At 36.4% G+C, this 13,913-nt stretch overlaps 1 protein-coding gene across 1 annotated transcript; it reads right to left on the reverse strand.

Annotated features, from left to right (window-relative positions):
* Positions 1-1,132: 1,132 nt before the first annotated feature.
* LOC107595291 (diamine acetyltransferase 2) lies at positions 1,133-6,350 on the reverse strand. Its single transcript, XM_016285645.1, has 6 exons — positions 6,146-6,350; positions 4,225-4,276; positions 4,022-4,105; positions 2,811-2,912; positions 2,676-2,716; positions 1,133-2,525 (listed from the first exon to the last, which is right to left on the reverse strand). Exons 1-6 carry the CDS (start codon positions 6,206-6,208, stop codon positions 2,352-2,354), a joined length of 516 nt encoding a protein of 171 aa, XP_016141131.1. The 5' UTR covers positions 6,209-6,350; the 3' UTR covers positions 1,133-2,351.
* Between the last annotated feature and the right edge of the window lie 7,563 nt (positions 6,351-13,913).

The raw sequence follows: 13,913 nt of genomic DNA on the forward strand, positions 1-13,913 counted from the left end.
TTTGGCCATACAATGTTTTTTTGGCTATTGCTACAAATATACCCAAGCGACTTAAGACTGGGTTTGTGGTCCAGGGTCACATTTCATAAGAAAAAACTCCAGCGACACACATTTAGTTTCTTTAACCTGAATCAGCTACTAAAACCATGTGAGTATTTTATTTAGTAGGCCTAGGCCTACACTCTAAAATGTTGGGTCAAATATGGACTAACCCAACTGTTGGGTTAAAAACCTCATTTAAAAATGTAACCAAAATGTAACCCAACAGTTGGGTTAGTCCATATTTGACCCAACATTGGGTTGAAACAACCCAGCATTTTTTAGAGTGTATAAATAAACTTTATGCGTGTGTTATTTCTCTAGCAGGGATTATTAAAATATGTACCTGTATTTTCTTCAAATGACATATAAATTGTTTGCTTTTGTTTTATAATTAAATGTAATATTTTGTAGACATAAAAAAAAAAGTATTTTATCATTTTTTTTTGTCTCTTCTATGATACCTAAAATGACAAACATGCGCAGTCTAATCATTGCTTAATCGTTTTCTAACATAAATGCCAATATTGTGAAGATGTGTCTAGTTCTGCTCTTCTTTTTCCCTTCCAAAAGTCCCAAACAACGGGATGGTTTCTTGGCAGAGTTCGATTATTATGAGTCAGAAAATGAGCCTGGGTCTGATTCACAGTGTTTTTACTTAGTTAATTAGCTACGAAACGTTGGCCTGTCAATCGGTTGGGCCTTTAAAGGTTTAAATATGCACAACATATGCACGGCACAATTGTTGTCTCGGAAGCCTTACTTGAATTCCTCAGTGAAGTGCGCTGGAAAAAGTCCTAAATGTGGTTTATCGTTAATCGCTTCTCCGGGTGACCACCTGATGTCGCTGTTGACTAAGGTGTGCTAACTACTGCAACATGTTGGCGTTTCAGCAGCTTAGTAATGCAATGATCTGCAGGCCAAATGTGAATCCTGCTTCCAGCTACGATTTATCTTATGGTCATTGATTCAGAAGTGGCATTTACTATGTTTATTTTATGATTACTTGTGCATAGTTTTGTTCAACACTAATCTAGATTACACTGCTTTAAAAGCTTCTTGTCAAGTAAAAACACATGTAGCAAAACCATGGACAAATGTACTTTAATCAATGGCCAATAGAACAGACTGCACAGTACACTGGATACAGCAGCTTGTAACAATGTAACTTTTTGCCATCATCTTCACAATGGGGCTACACTGAGCTTCTCTGAAGTGCTACAAAATAACAGTTCCATCCTAACAGGTCATTAAATCTTACCAACTACTTACTAAATAACTACATTTAGAGACTGAGGTATTATGGCTTGTAAGTTGTTCATTTTTATAATGTATTTAGTAACAGCACAAGATTTTCTTGCCAAAGACCTTTTGGCAATAAACAAAATATCTGGTTGCCAAAAAATTACACACAAATAATACACAATGCAAAATGCACAAAAAAAAATTATCTACAAGGCCAAGTAAACAATTTAGAAAAGCAAAATCCAATCATGGTATCACTAACCAATAGCAGTAAGATTTAACTTATTTACATTTGTAGTGCATTTTTCTACTTTTAGTGAGCTTATTCTCTCTTATGACTGGTAATTTACCAAAAGTTAGTCGAGAAAAGTATGTGGCTTATGTCTGTGCATGTACAGCGTAAACAGACACATCTTCATCTTCTAGAATCTAGGTGGTTGTGACTCTTGTGTACCAATCGGTTCTTTATATATTACAACATAGTTTAAGAACATTACTTGTGCATAATTTCAGATAAAGTGGATTTGTGAGCGAGACCGACTAGATGTTCAAAAAGATATTCAAATGTAAAAATAAAATGACACGTAATATAACAAATAATATGGCTATTTAAATAAAACATCTAAGAATAACAGCTCTAAATTCTAGATACGAATGATGGTATCAGCACCAACTGTAACAATTTCACTTCCACTCTTTCCACTAGTAGAAAAATGATTATGTCATAATATGGCCACTATATATGCGATTCACAATGACACAACAGTGCACTTCTGAATCTTTGGTTAGGTCAGACTTCACAATTTAATTATGTAGAAAGAATCAAATGCACTTTTTGAGGCAACATAAATAAGAAGCATCTTCTGTCTATTGTTCTCGGCAATATGGCTTGTCTATATGGCCTCATAAAGTTGCGTTTCTTTCAGAAAATGTCTATAGGATATGAGCATGGTTACTTATTCCAGTTTTCCCATTTAACTGTCAGTTTACTGTCTTCCTGTGCTTATCAAACTTGTTACTTGTGGCTCTGGTCAGGGGTTGACAGTGGAATCTATGTGCTTCAAAATTTAAAGGTCCCCCTGGGCCAAGTGTTCAAGGGCATCGCCCTCACAGCGCATGCAGTGATAGCCGAGGTCGGAGGTCACATCCCAGCAGCCCTGCTTTAGGTAGAAGTCAAGAGATGATTTGTTCCAGTCCAGCACAGTGAAATTCAGCTGGGTGCAACCAGCAGCCAGACCAAGCTGTGGGTGATCGTAATCACAAAAACATGTAAAATTGTACACGATCAACAATAATCTAAATCACAATTTGTTAACAACAGATTCCTTGCTAATGTATTATGATTGTGTGCCATATGCTGCCATTAGCTAGTATAAATAAATACCCCTCACCTGGGAAACTTTAGACATCAGAGCCTTGCCAATGCATTTCCCTGGAAATACTCACAGAAAACCATTAATCAGTCAAAGGACTTACATTTTATTTTCAATTCAAAAAAACAAAAGCACACAGTGGGGTTTCCTTACCTCTGAACTCTGGCATCACATACAGATCCTCCATGTACACCGCCCGACCTTTCCATGAACTGTATGTGTAGAAGTACAGAGAGTAACCAACCTTGGTATGACCTGTAAAGGGATATACATACATGAATCATCTCGGTCAGCTTGATGGCTAAAATTAAATAAAATACCACTAATGTTAACACCAGGGTAAACACAAAACTCAAACATACTCCGGGCAAACAATATCAAGCTGTAAAACATGCAGTTACCACAATATTAGCACATTTGGCCAGGCACTTCAAAGAATAGTAGATGACATTTTAGTCAACGTAAATTACATTTTACCATCAGGTCATCCAAGATGTAGATGAGTTTGTTTCTTCATCGGAACAGATCTGGAAAAATGTAGCATTACATCATTTGCTCACCAAAGGATCCTCTGCAGTGAATGGGTGCCGTCAGAATAAGAGTCAAAACAGTTGATAAAAACATCACAATAAGCCACAAGACCATCTGTCCATCAGTTAATGACCTCTATTCCTAATATTGCTTTCTCCAGTGAAAAAGCCATCTTGTCTGAATCAGGAGAGAAATATGCACAGAACAAGCACTGTTTACAAGCAAAAACAGTTCTACATAAATATGCCAGTGGATTTTACTGTGAGAGAAAAGGGAATGGACTTTTCCACTGGTGGTTTCCACTTTTCCACTTCCATCCGTAATGATGGATTTGTTTCTTACAAATGTGCAGCTTTTCACTTTGCAAAACATTAAATAATGTATTGGAGTCATGTGGATTACTTGAGGTTTATTGTAATGTTTTTATTAGCTGTTTGAATGTTTATTAGCTCCTTCCGACGGCACCCATTCACTGCAGAGGATTCATTGGTGAGTATGCAAAGTAATGCTGCTAAATTTCTCTAAATCTGTTTTGATGAAGAAACACACTCATCTACATTTTTGGGTAAACTATTCACAACAATATGCATGCTGTGGCATTGTTGCTTAAAATGGTGTAGAAAATGAATATATGTAATTGTGAGGAGGTAAAGCAAGAGAGGATAAATTGGCAAAACAAGCTTATGTAACAGCCATGCACTCAGGCTAGACATGACACACATGCCCAGATTAGATAACAAATATGTATCCTAGTGCAGGGCACCGCAGAAGGATGTTTTTAATAGGATTGTTGATCCAAGATGAATACTGAATCAAGATTTATTTTTTCTCACCCTCTTTGGACTTAAGGTGCTCTGGCACTTCAGCAATGATTCCATGGAAAAAAGGGTTTTTAGAGAATCCATCCTGCTCCAGATCTACAGTAGAGAAGTATGATTGGTGTCAGCTTCAAATTCTTACTAAAGCAATCCACAGAATTATTTATTCCAAGCAAATGATTGTATTTGTATTGGAAAGATGTGACAATCAGGCCTACCTCTTTGTGCAATCTTGACCTGGTCAGAAACTTTCTCATACTCTGCCAGTTCCTAGTGTGAAGGATTTGACAACAGAAATAGTTTAACCCTCTATTGCTCAATTTTGCCTTGGTGACAAGCCAATTTTCTTCACTTTGCAAGCACATGATGCATACATGACGACAAAAATATGGATTACAAATGAATGACTAATAAGCCAATACAATATTTTTTCTTAACTTATTTTTCTTGTCAAGGCGGTCATTTAATCTTGAACTCATACTGCCCCATGTGGACGATGCACATTTTTGCTTGAGATAACCTTTCCTAGAAAAGCATTTTTCCACCCATTGAACATTTAAAGTAGGGATGCACAATATTATCGGACCAATATCGGAATCGGCCGATAATGGCTTTAAATGTAAATATCGGCATCAGCCCGATATGAAAAATTATGCTGATATGTCTTGCCGATAAGAGGAATAGGTTAACTCACATGTGCTCAGGGTGTGCTAGCGATTAGATCACGTCAGCAGTGGGACTCATTTTTGAAGTAAAGTTTTGCCTGAATGATGATTCGATTCACTGTTTTGGATCGCTGCGTTTAAACTGTACAGAATGACAGAGTAATAGATAGAGTAAACAGTAATAGCATGTGCAGCGGCAGCCTCCCCCGGGTCCTAATGCCCGCTCAGTAACGAGTTTTAATTCCGTAGGGGGCGCTGTTGGCCTACTTTTAATAAAATGAAAGTACAATACACAAATGATATTTAGACTGTGTTTCTGATTAAATAAAGCAGTAATTGATGTCATAAAATCATGAGTATGTTTTGATTTAAAGGTCAGACGCTATAGCTTACATGAATTAAAAAAAAATCACAAACATGACAGTTGTAAATTAAATAATTTTATATATACTGACTTATTCATTATATGTGTAATATGTTATATATTTTTAAACAAATTATGAGCTCTAAAAGATTTTTACATCTCTTTTGCTTTAGACCATCTACAAATGTTAATTCTTAAAATAAAATGTTAAGGTTACTACTGCATCTTTCTGAAGAAGAAAAAAAAACGCAGTGATTGATATATAGTTTATTTATAGTTATTTTCAAAGCTTCAATGTTCTGTCATTATAAAAGAACTTCGTTATTGTTTATTTAATTCTAACAAATAAGTTATTGTTAAAAACTAACCAAAATGAAAAATTATTTGCTTGTAATTTCCACACAGGAGAGACTCTGTGTTGTTTCCAAACAAAAGGAAATATATCGGTATCGCCATCGGCTATCGGCCAAAAAGAGTTGAAAAATATCGGCATATCGGATATCGGCAAAAATCCAATATCGTGCATCCCTAATTTAAAGTCATATATAATATTTGAAAAGAAATTGCTTAAATGTGTTTGTTGCATAGCAGAAGGCATGGATGCAATTCAAGCAGGTACTATAATAAAAACTAGTTTCTATTTAGATTGAATTTACCATCATGTAAAGTATATTTAGAATTCTATTAGATTGTATCAAAATTCTGACATCAGCAAGGTGTTTAATTTTTAATTTCTTTATTTTTCGCACGCACCATAATTAACTAGGTTTTAGTAATTATGTCCATTTAATTCAAGACGTGACAATGGCCTGCGTAATGCAGAGGTCGCGCTACAACAGTCGCGGCTGACAGGTGAAGGCTGCTCTCCAAATGCCGTCCACTAGGCTCTATGACAGGAAAGAGTCAGATTACAGTGTGCCAAATGAATATGCCTTACTGCAACTCTGTCATCAATTACGTACGTTACACGTTAAAACAACAGCGGTGTTTGGAATATAATAAAAGACTGCGCGTGCTGTCTGTGACGCAGCAGATCTGTGTTTCGAATTTTCATAAGATTCTACAATCGTCATAAATGGACGCATATGACACGCGGGCACATCGACTCACCAGTATCATGCGCGAGATGTCCTTACAGTCCTCGAGCGTGGCGGCCCGGATGGTGAATTCCATCCTGTGCTCAGTAATAACAAACTGAGCAATAAAGTAAAATAAAATAAACAACCAAGAGTGTTTGTCGACGTGGACTATGAAAAGGACATACGAAGAGATGCGTTTATGTTGCTCTGACTCTCACGCGGCGCTTAGAAACTGTTAAAACAGCGCCATCTGCAGGTTCTGAGGTGATATCACAGTCATCACTATTGGCCATTTATACAATTATTGTAAAGAAACCTTTGATTTTAAACCAAGAGATTAAAATGTGTTTAATGTTAGACGCATCTAGATATAGGCACGTTATCGTTTGAATGATTATTCCACAGAAACATACAGTAGGTTATAATCAAAGGTTGACTCATGAGAGCTGTTTTAACAGTTACTTTCATTATTACTAGTAACATTATTCATTGTGGTGTTTAATATTAATTTGTGCCAGTGGCGTTTCCCCCTCGGTAGAAATCTCTAAGAAATCTATCTAAAAATTTATACCGAGGGGGAAACTTTAACCCCCCATCATCCCCCCAACCGTGCACACCACTGATTGTGCTGATGTGATTTCTCCCTCACACATTATATGGATTCTTTCCTAAATCATTCGAAAATGATGACTAATGTTGACTATTATTAATATCAAAGCTGAATAACCTTGAACAAACATAAGACGTTTTCATCTAGTACAAGTCTTTCGAGCCAACATTTATTAAGACAACAGACTGATGTTGATGATTTTGAAGTTTACATTAACTTTAAAGGATGGTTCACCCAAAAATGAATATTCTGTCATCGTTTACTCAATGGACTCAAGTTGTTCCAAACCTGTATACGTTTCTTTCTTCTGTTGAGCACAGCACACAAGATTTTTGAAGAATGCTGGTAAACATTAAACCATTAAAAGTTGACGGTAACCATTGACTTCCATAGTGTGTAAAAAAAAAATACTATAGAAGTCAATGGCTACCATCAGCTGTATGAAGAATGTTGGTATGTTCTGATGACAGAATTTTCTGGGTGATAAAAAAGTACTGTTTCTTTCAAATGTAATTACTCTAAATTTTAAGGCCTTTTATTCTCAGGTTATTGTTATTCCCATAATAAATAAATAATAGCTACTATGTGGCTGAACAAGACTCCAAGAGTAGGTGTTTATGTAATGCTATAAACATATTTAGATCTATAACATATCCAAAACTGTTTATCTAGAATAATGCCGTTTTACACATGTATCCTTTTTTTCTTTAAATTCAGACTGCATATGTAACCGGCTCATAATATGATCACTTTCCCTTAGTGTGACATTAGCTCATTAAATGTAAGGCCTACATTAATCAGGGCTGTTTAACTCAGGGGTGTAAACTGTATTTTCAGAGTTTGTATGCTGCTAAATATAGATTCGTGGGCTCAGGCACTAGTTAGACGGACAGGGCGGGGTTACTTTTATTTGAACAGTTATATTCAGATTTCGCTCTCAGAAACTGGCCTTGTGCCACTCAAAACAGGTCCAGTGCTGAAGTAACGGGCGCTGCTGACTGAACCATTGTCTGAGGCTGACTAACGCAAGCGAGGGGGAAAATGCTGCCATTTTCCATCAGCTACGCATGATCCTCAGCTGACGCATGTAAAAGGTCCAGCCGCATGCAGTGAAACAGTGGGTTTCAGACGGAAACAGCTAATTGCGTTCGATATCCTTGAGTAGGCTGAATGGACAGGTGAGGGCGAGAAAATCTTGAAATACCATACAATAGCAACATCTTCAGACAAAATACTTCTTAAGTCCAGTTGCCACATTACAACAATCCTTTGTCAGAGACGTCAATTTGTAGGCCAACCCCGGAATGCTAATTCTTCGCCCCTGTATTTTCATTTCTGACGTTTTAGTGCGTTTTGTTTTGAATTACACACAACTATAACTCAGTTGTAAACGCTGGCATCATATTTTTTTAAAACCTCAAGTTGCTGTTTGCTTTGCAATGACTAATTGTCTGATTCGTCAACTCACAATTCTTGTGGTAGCCTAGTTGTTGAACTTTATTTGGGAACTGGGCTAGTGTGAAAACTTGTGTAAAAAAACCCGCAAATGTGGAAAAAACAGCAGCTTCAAAATTCAGGTTTGGATAAGTGCATGTAATTAAAAAGCAAAAGATAAAACTTTCTTCAAGTAGCCTAATGTTAACCACAGACCTTTAATTTATGCAGAAATCCAAAACTGACATTTCAGACTGTTAGGGTTAGGATCGAACCCATGACTGGAAAATGTTCATTCTCTTCTGGGTTTTAGAGCCACAAACTAAACTGCTGTATTTGTGCCTGAAATGTCAAGGACATCACTGACGCAAAAGACAACCTGCGAGTGATCAACAGTTTTATGAAAATGTCGAATGTGGCAACATGAAAGGAGAAAATTTATTTTTTTCTTTAAGCTACATGGTGCCTCGGTATAGGCTCATTAGTACCATGATAGTGCCAAGAACCATTATATAACTGACATTAACACTTCTAACTACAGCACTTAGAAACTCATGCATTCATGGAAAAATAGCACCCCTGATGCCACAGCTAGTAGCCTAAGACCTTTTTATACACTCCTCATAGATGGAAGAACAGAGGCACAGTCACTCTGCACATGGGATGCGAGAACCTTTATGCAGAATTTGATTGATCTAAACATTAGTGAAAAAACTATGGATCTTAGATGTATTTAACAGTCAGTGTTAAACAATGTAAAGTACACTAAATTTAAATGTAAACAGTGCACAAATATCAACAGACTACACCCAAAATTACACCAGCTGAAGGTCCACTTGTAGCCTACAGACTATAATGCATTCTCCTCTTGATCTTGTGCAGGGCAGGAAACGGTCTTCCTGTTTAGTCTATGACGTGATGACATTCTTTTTCTGCTACTATAGTATCTTTTTTTGGGGTGCTTTCATCCGATTAAATGTGACATGACGAAACTTCAGGCAACTGAATAAAGGTTTTAATGGCGATATACCTTTTAAAAAGCCTAAAAATATTGTGATCAGTCAAAATTGAAAAGCAACATTTTAAAATGAAAAAGTTTAGCACAGTCTGCTCTGATTTGCCTAGAGAATATTTATGTAAAATCACTAATACAGTTAAATCACATTTTTTGTCAAATTAATCAACTTCTATCTGTTAATCAACTGCTATTCATATATTTATATATAGATCAGATAAAAAAGGAAATGAGCTCATAATCTAGCTGATGCAATTGAGCTGCAAGAGAGTTCAAGAGTGAGGAAAACAGAAAAAAAACCTTATTCAGTGTACAGGACTAACGTCCCTCTTTCCCATATTAGGAGAAGAACAACTGTTTGTCATCACACTGTATCTGAATGAGGAAATAGACTGAGCAAACATTGCCGTCAGCGTCCAGACACAGTTAGCATTAGTCATGTGACATTACAGTGAGTCGATCTGGCCAAGCTGTGGCTTTCCAGCACAAGACTTCATATTTTATTAGACATTAACTGTTTCTGTCAGTGAGTGAGCCAATCAAAAATTTAGTTTTCCTAATATAAACTACATCTGCTATTAAAATCAGTACATTTAGGTAAAACTTTATTCTATCATGGACGACTCTTGTCCACACTACACTGACCTCCAGAAATGAACTGAAATAGCTGTTCTCCAGGGTGTGTTTGCAGCCAAAACAAACAAGTACATTTAGTACATGTGTTATTTACACATCCAGACAAACGTGAGTAGAGGCACTCATGGACATAATGTGCACACACCTACTCATGCCAACATTGAGGGATTTATTTTAGATAATGTGAGTGCTGTAGTGTTTTAGAATTGCTAGCTAGAATTGCTAGCTACAAAATTGAGGCCTATTATTTGCCTGATTGTTTCACATTGTAATTTAAGTAGTTTCTTTTGATGGAGTGACCACATTTGAGCAGATTGACTAAAAACGATCCATGTTAATTAGTGCTGACATAAAAAAAAATTGCCATTATTTTTGCCATTATTACAAACATGTTTTTGAGTAATCTAGTTGTAGGTTACACTTTAGGTTATACAAATTAAACAATCATTCATCTGCAGGAAAACATTGTAATCTTGAAATTAATTTAACTTGTGTTGTTTTTCTTTTCTAAGCATATGGGTAAAAATAAGTAAAAAATGCAGAAACTATAAATACAACATATACAATATATAAAAAAGAAACAGGAAGCTCATGCCTAGATAAAATTTTCTGCACGTTTCTGCACGTGTTAAGTGTTGCTTTGTCAGGTAAATCTTGCATGGTATTTGTCTTGTTGGTTAAAAAGAAGACTGTTTATGTCTATTCTAAAACGTTAGAAGATTACTACCTCATACTTCAACAGGGTTAATAGAAGCTCATCTAATTAAGCAGTAGGCCTATATTAGGCAATTAGATTGATGTTGTGTTAATGATAAGACTCCATGCCTGCAGGTTACTGTAAGGTTGTGAACTCCAAACACATGACATGGGATATGCTGCATAAATTGTCACAAGTAATCTAATAATGCTGTTTATGGCTCGCTCACCTGTTACTAAATTTAGCAGCAGTGCTTTGTCAGAGGTCACATAAATATTCCAGCACGCAGCTGTCTCCGAATCTGCTACCGCAGAAAAAGTCCAGCACTAATAAATGTCTTATTGTTCCAAATTAAAACAGAAATATATTTATATCACAACAACTCTTCTGTACTTCCATAATGGCTCTCAGCCTTCTTGTACTATTTTGCCCTTTGAAGAAGTTAAGGGATTTAGGGAAGTTCATTAAACAGACAGCATGTACGTATTATCATTTTAAAATTATGTAGAATTTGGAGTTTCTCTAAATTGAAAACTACTTGTGAATGACATACATCTCTCACTGTTACATTTGAATCATTGAATTATTTGTGATTGACTTAATTATGATTAGGCATCATGACTTAGCATTAGAAGAATGTATTTGTGCACGTTAATAGATATTAACTAGATTAAATAGATAACAGACGGTCATTTAAACCACTTCAACTAATGCATAGCAAACTGAAGTATCTTAACACCCTTAGGCAACATCGGTCAGTTGCTCCAAGGGGATCGTCCTTATAATATGTGGTGCTTTGGATCAAACATCTGCTTAAATGGCTACTTGCTTACTAGAGAGATGAAAAGAAAATGTCCAAACAGTTACGTCAATCACATTTTGGTCCATTAAAATGTCTCCTATTTAGAGATGGCGTTGTCTGCTTTTTGAGATTTTCTTGTTTTTGTTGGAAAGTTTTAGTTTAGGCCTGTGAGATAAGATATGGAGGCTTACAGAGAGAAGTGGGTGGTTACTCTGATTACTAAGATGTTGAGTTTAAGAAAGCAAGCAGAAAACACTTTTTATGCTTTGCTTCCCTGAAGTTCTCAGGCTCCACAAATAGCAACCCCACCCCTTAAAAAACAACAAACCTTAATGGACATTAGATTAAGAACGGCGTTATCATCAAAAAGATCACAGATACAAGAAAGTTTTATCCAGAAATGGTTGTATTTATATTTATACATTATTTGGTATTAAATTATAATGTGCACACATGATACCTTGTTTGCTTATTGCCATTCTGGCAAAAAGAAGAAGAAGAGTGGTTTACGTCAAATGCTTTACCTGTGACAATTGTTCAGTTATTCCTGCTTTGGCACTGCAATGAACCTGGCACACTATGTTTTTCATGTTGGGTTTACATAAAAGACAGTGTGTTTATACTGAATATATTGGACTCATTATGCATTTAGTTGTGTGTGTGTGTGTGTGTGTTTTGTTTGAGGGGGGCGGTTGGTGGCGTCACTGGCAGTTGTATAATAGCACTGCTGTGCTACCAGAGTTACTTTGGTGGGTGTGTCTCCCAAACCTCCCATTTGCCGATTACACAGGGGCTCAGTGTTCCTTTCTCAGTTTTCACACATGGCATGAATGAACTCAATTCACTTTCACCCTGACTGAAAAACCAAGCAATTTAATTAAAACACATCAAAATGTTTGAATCATCAAAAATATAAAAAAGACATCTCATATTCTTCCTTTGAAGACATGAAGTTTCAAAGAACCGAGATTCACCACTTAGTTGACAAAGATTTTCACAAAACCACACTAGTGGAAATCATGCTCACCAATGTGTAGTGGAATAGAAAGAGATAAATGTGTGCAGCACAAAAATAATTTCATACAAGAAAACAATAAAAGTACAGTGTAGCATTGAGGGAGCGCAGCATAACTATCAGTGCAGGAGAGCAACCGATAAACCAATTACAGCCGGTTTACAAAATAGTAGCAGTTTGAGGGGGTAGCAGTGTGAAGGCTTTGGTTGCAATGGGAAAGACGCAGGACATACTGCAGAGTTCACTAATTTCAGAAACAATTGGTCTCTTCAGCCCTGAGGTTAAGGGGATAGTTCACCTTCAGTTGCTAGAGATAAATGTGTGCAGCACAAAAATAATTTCATACAAGAAAACAATAAAAGTAGCATTGACAATTAGTCATTGCAAAGCAAACAGCAACTTGAGGTTTTAAAAAAATATGATGCCAGCGTTTACAACTGAGTTATAGTTGTGTGTAATTCAAAACAAAACGCACTAAAACGTCAGAAATGAAAATACAGGGGCGAAGAATTAGCATTGAGGGAGCGCAGCATAACTATCAGTGCAGGAGAGCAACCGATAAACCAATTACAGCCGGTTTACAAAATAGTAGCAGTTTGAGGGGGTAGCAGTGTGAAGGCTTTGGTTGCAATGGGAAAGACGCAGGACATACTGCAGAGTTCACTAATTTCAGAAACAATTGGTCTCTTCAGCCCTGAGGTTAAGGGGATAGTTCACCTTCAGTTGCTTTTCCACATTGACTTGCATATAGTGTTTTTTTCCCATACTATGGAAGTCAATGGGGACCAGCAACTGAAGGTGAACTATCCCTTTAAGAAGTGATTTGATCTGGCACAATGGCAATAGATAGGATACCTTGTTCAATTCTTCAAGTGATGCATCACCTCCATATGGGAGTCAGCAAGCAACTTTTGCATTAATAGCCCAGATTATTAACCATTACATTACTCACACCACTAACTAACTCTTTGAAGGTTGTTTGCTATGCATTGGTGCTAATTTGCTAAATTAACCCATGTTAGTCACTCTCACAGTTGCGTCAGTTGTCTATACCATCACATTTTGTGTGATCTTTGTGCGTCCAGTAGAAGTACATTAGAAAGTGTTACAACCTTATTATGGTCAGCCATAATACTTCTAGTTTTTTTTTAAACATGTTGAAAAGTTTGTGTTAATGTTATACATTTTATACAAGTTATAATGTTATACAAGTCTTACAAATTCTACTGTCCCTTTAAAGAAGGTGGAGGTCATAATGGTATTTCACCCAAACACTCCCCGATTTCCTCTACAGGTGTTAGCTTGTTTAATAAAGTGTCAGAATTTGACCTTGAATTTACTAATACTAATTAAGCTACACACTTGTGAATGCTTTTGTCGTTAATTTATATTTTACATACTCACATTGTATACATGTACGTGCAGGTAAGCACACACCAGACATGGTGAACGAGCAAAAACTATTAAATATAGTAACACATGCAGTTTCCTTATCAGTCTTTGTACCTACAGCAAGCTCGTCATTATTCGATGCTATCTGTATCATGCATTTACATATCCAGTTGACAACCAGTGGCATTTACCACCGAC

The sequence above is a fragment of the Sinocyclocheilus grahami genome, unplaced genomic scaffold, assembly GCF_001515645.1.
Source record: "Sinocyclocheilus grahami isolate Dianchi unplaced genomic scaffold, SAMN03320097.WGS_v1.1 scaffold200.1, whole genome shotgun sequence".
Lineage (NCBI taxonomy): Eukaryota > Metazoa > Chordata > Actinopteri > Cypriniformes > Cyprinidae > Sinocyclocheilus > Sinocyclocheilus grahami.

Bases quoted from the DNA above. Each gene is read 5' to 3' on its own strand.
- LOC107595291 (XM_016285645.1), bottom strand. From the start codon at position 6,208: ATGGAATTCACCATCCGGGCCGCCACGCTCGAGGACTGTAAGGACATC. The intron at 2,913-4,021 runs GTGAGAAAAAAT...ATCCCTTTACAG, and splicing joins GCACCTTAAGTCCAAAGAGG to GTCATACCAAGGTTGGTTAC. The intron at 2,526-2,675 runs GTGAGGGGTATT...GATCACCCACAG, and splicing joins TGATGTCTAAAGTTTCCCAG to CTTGGTCTGGCTGCTGGTTG.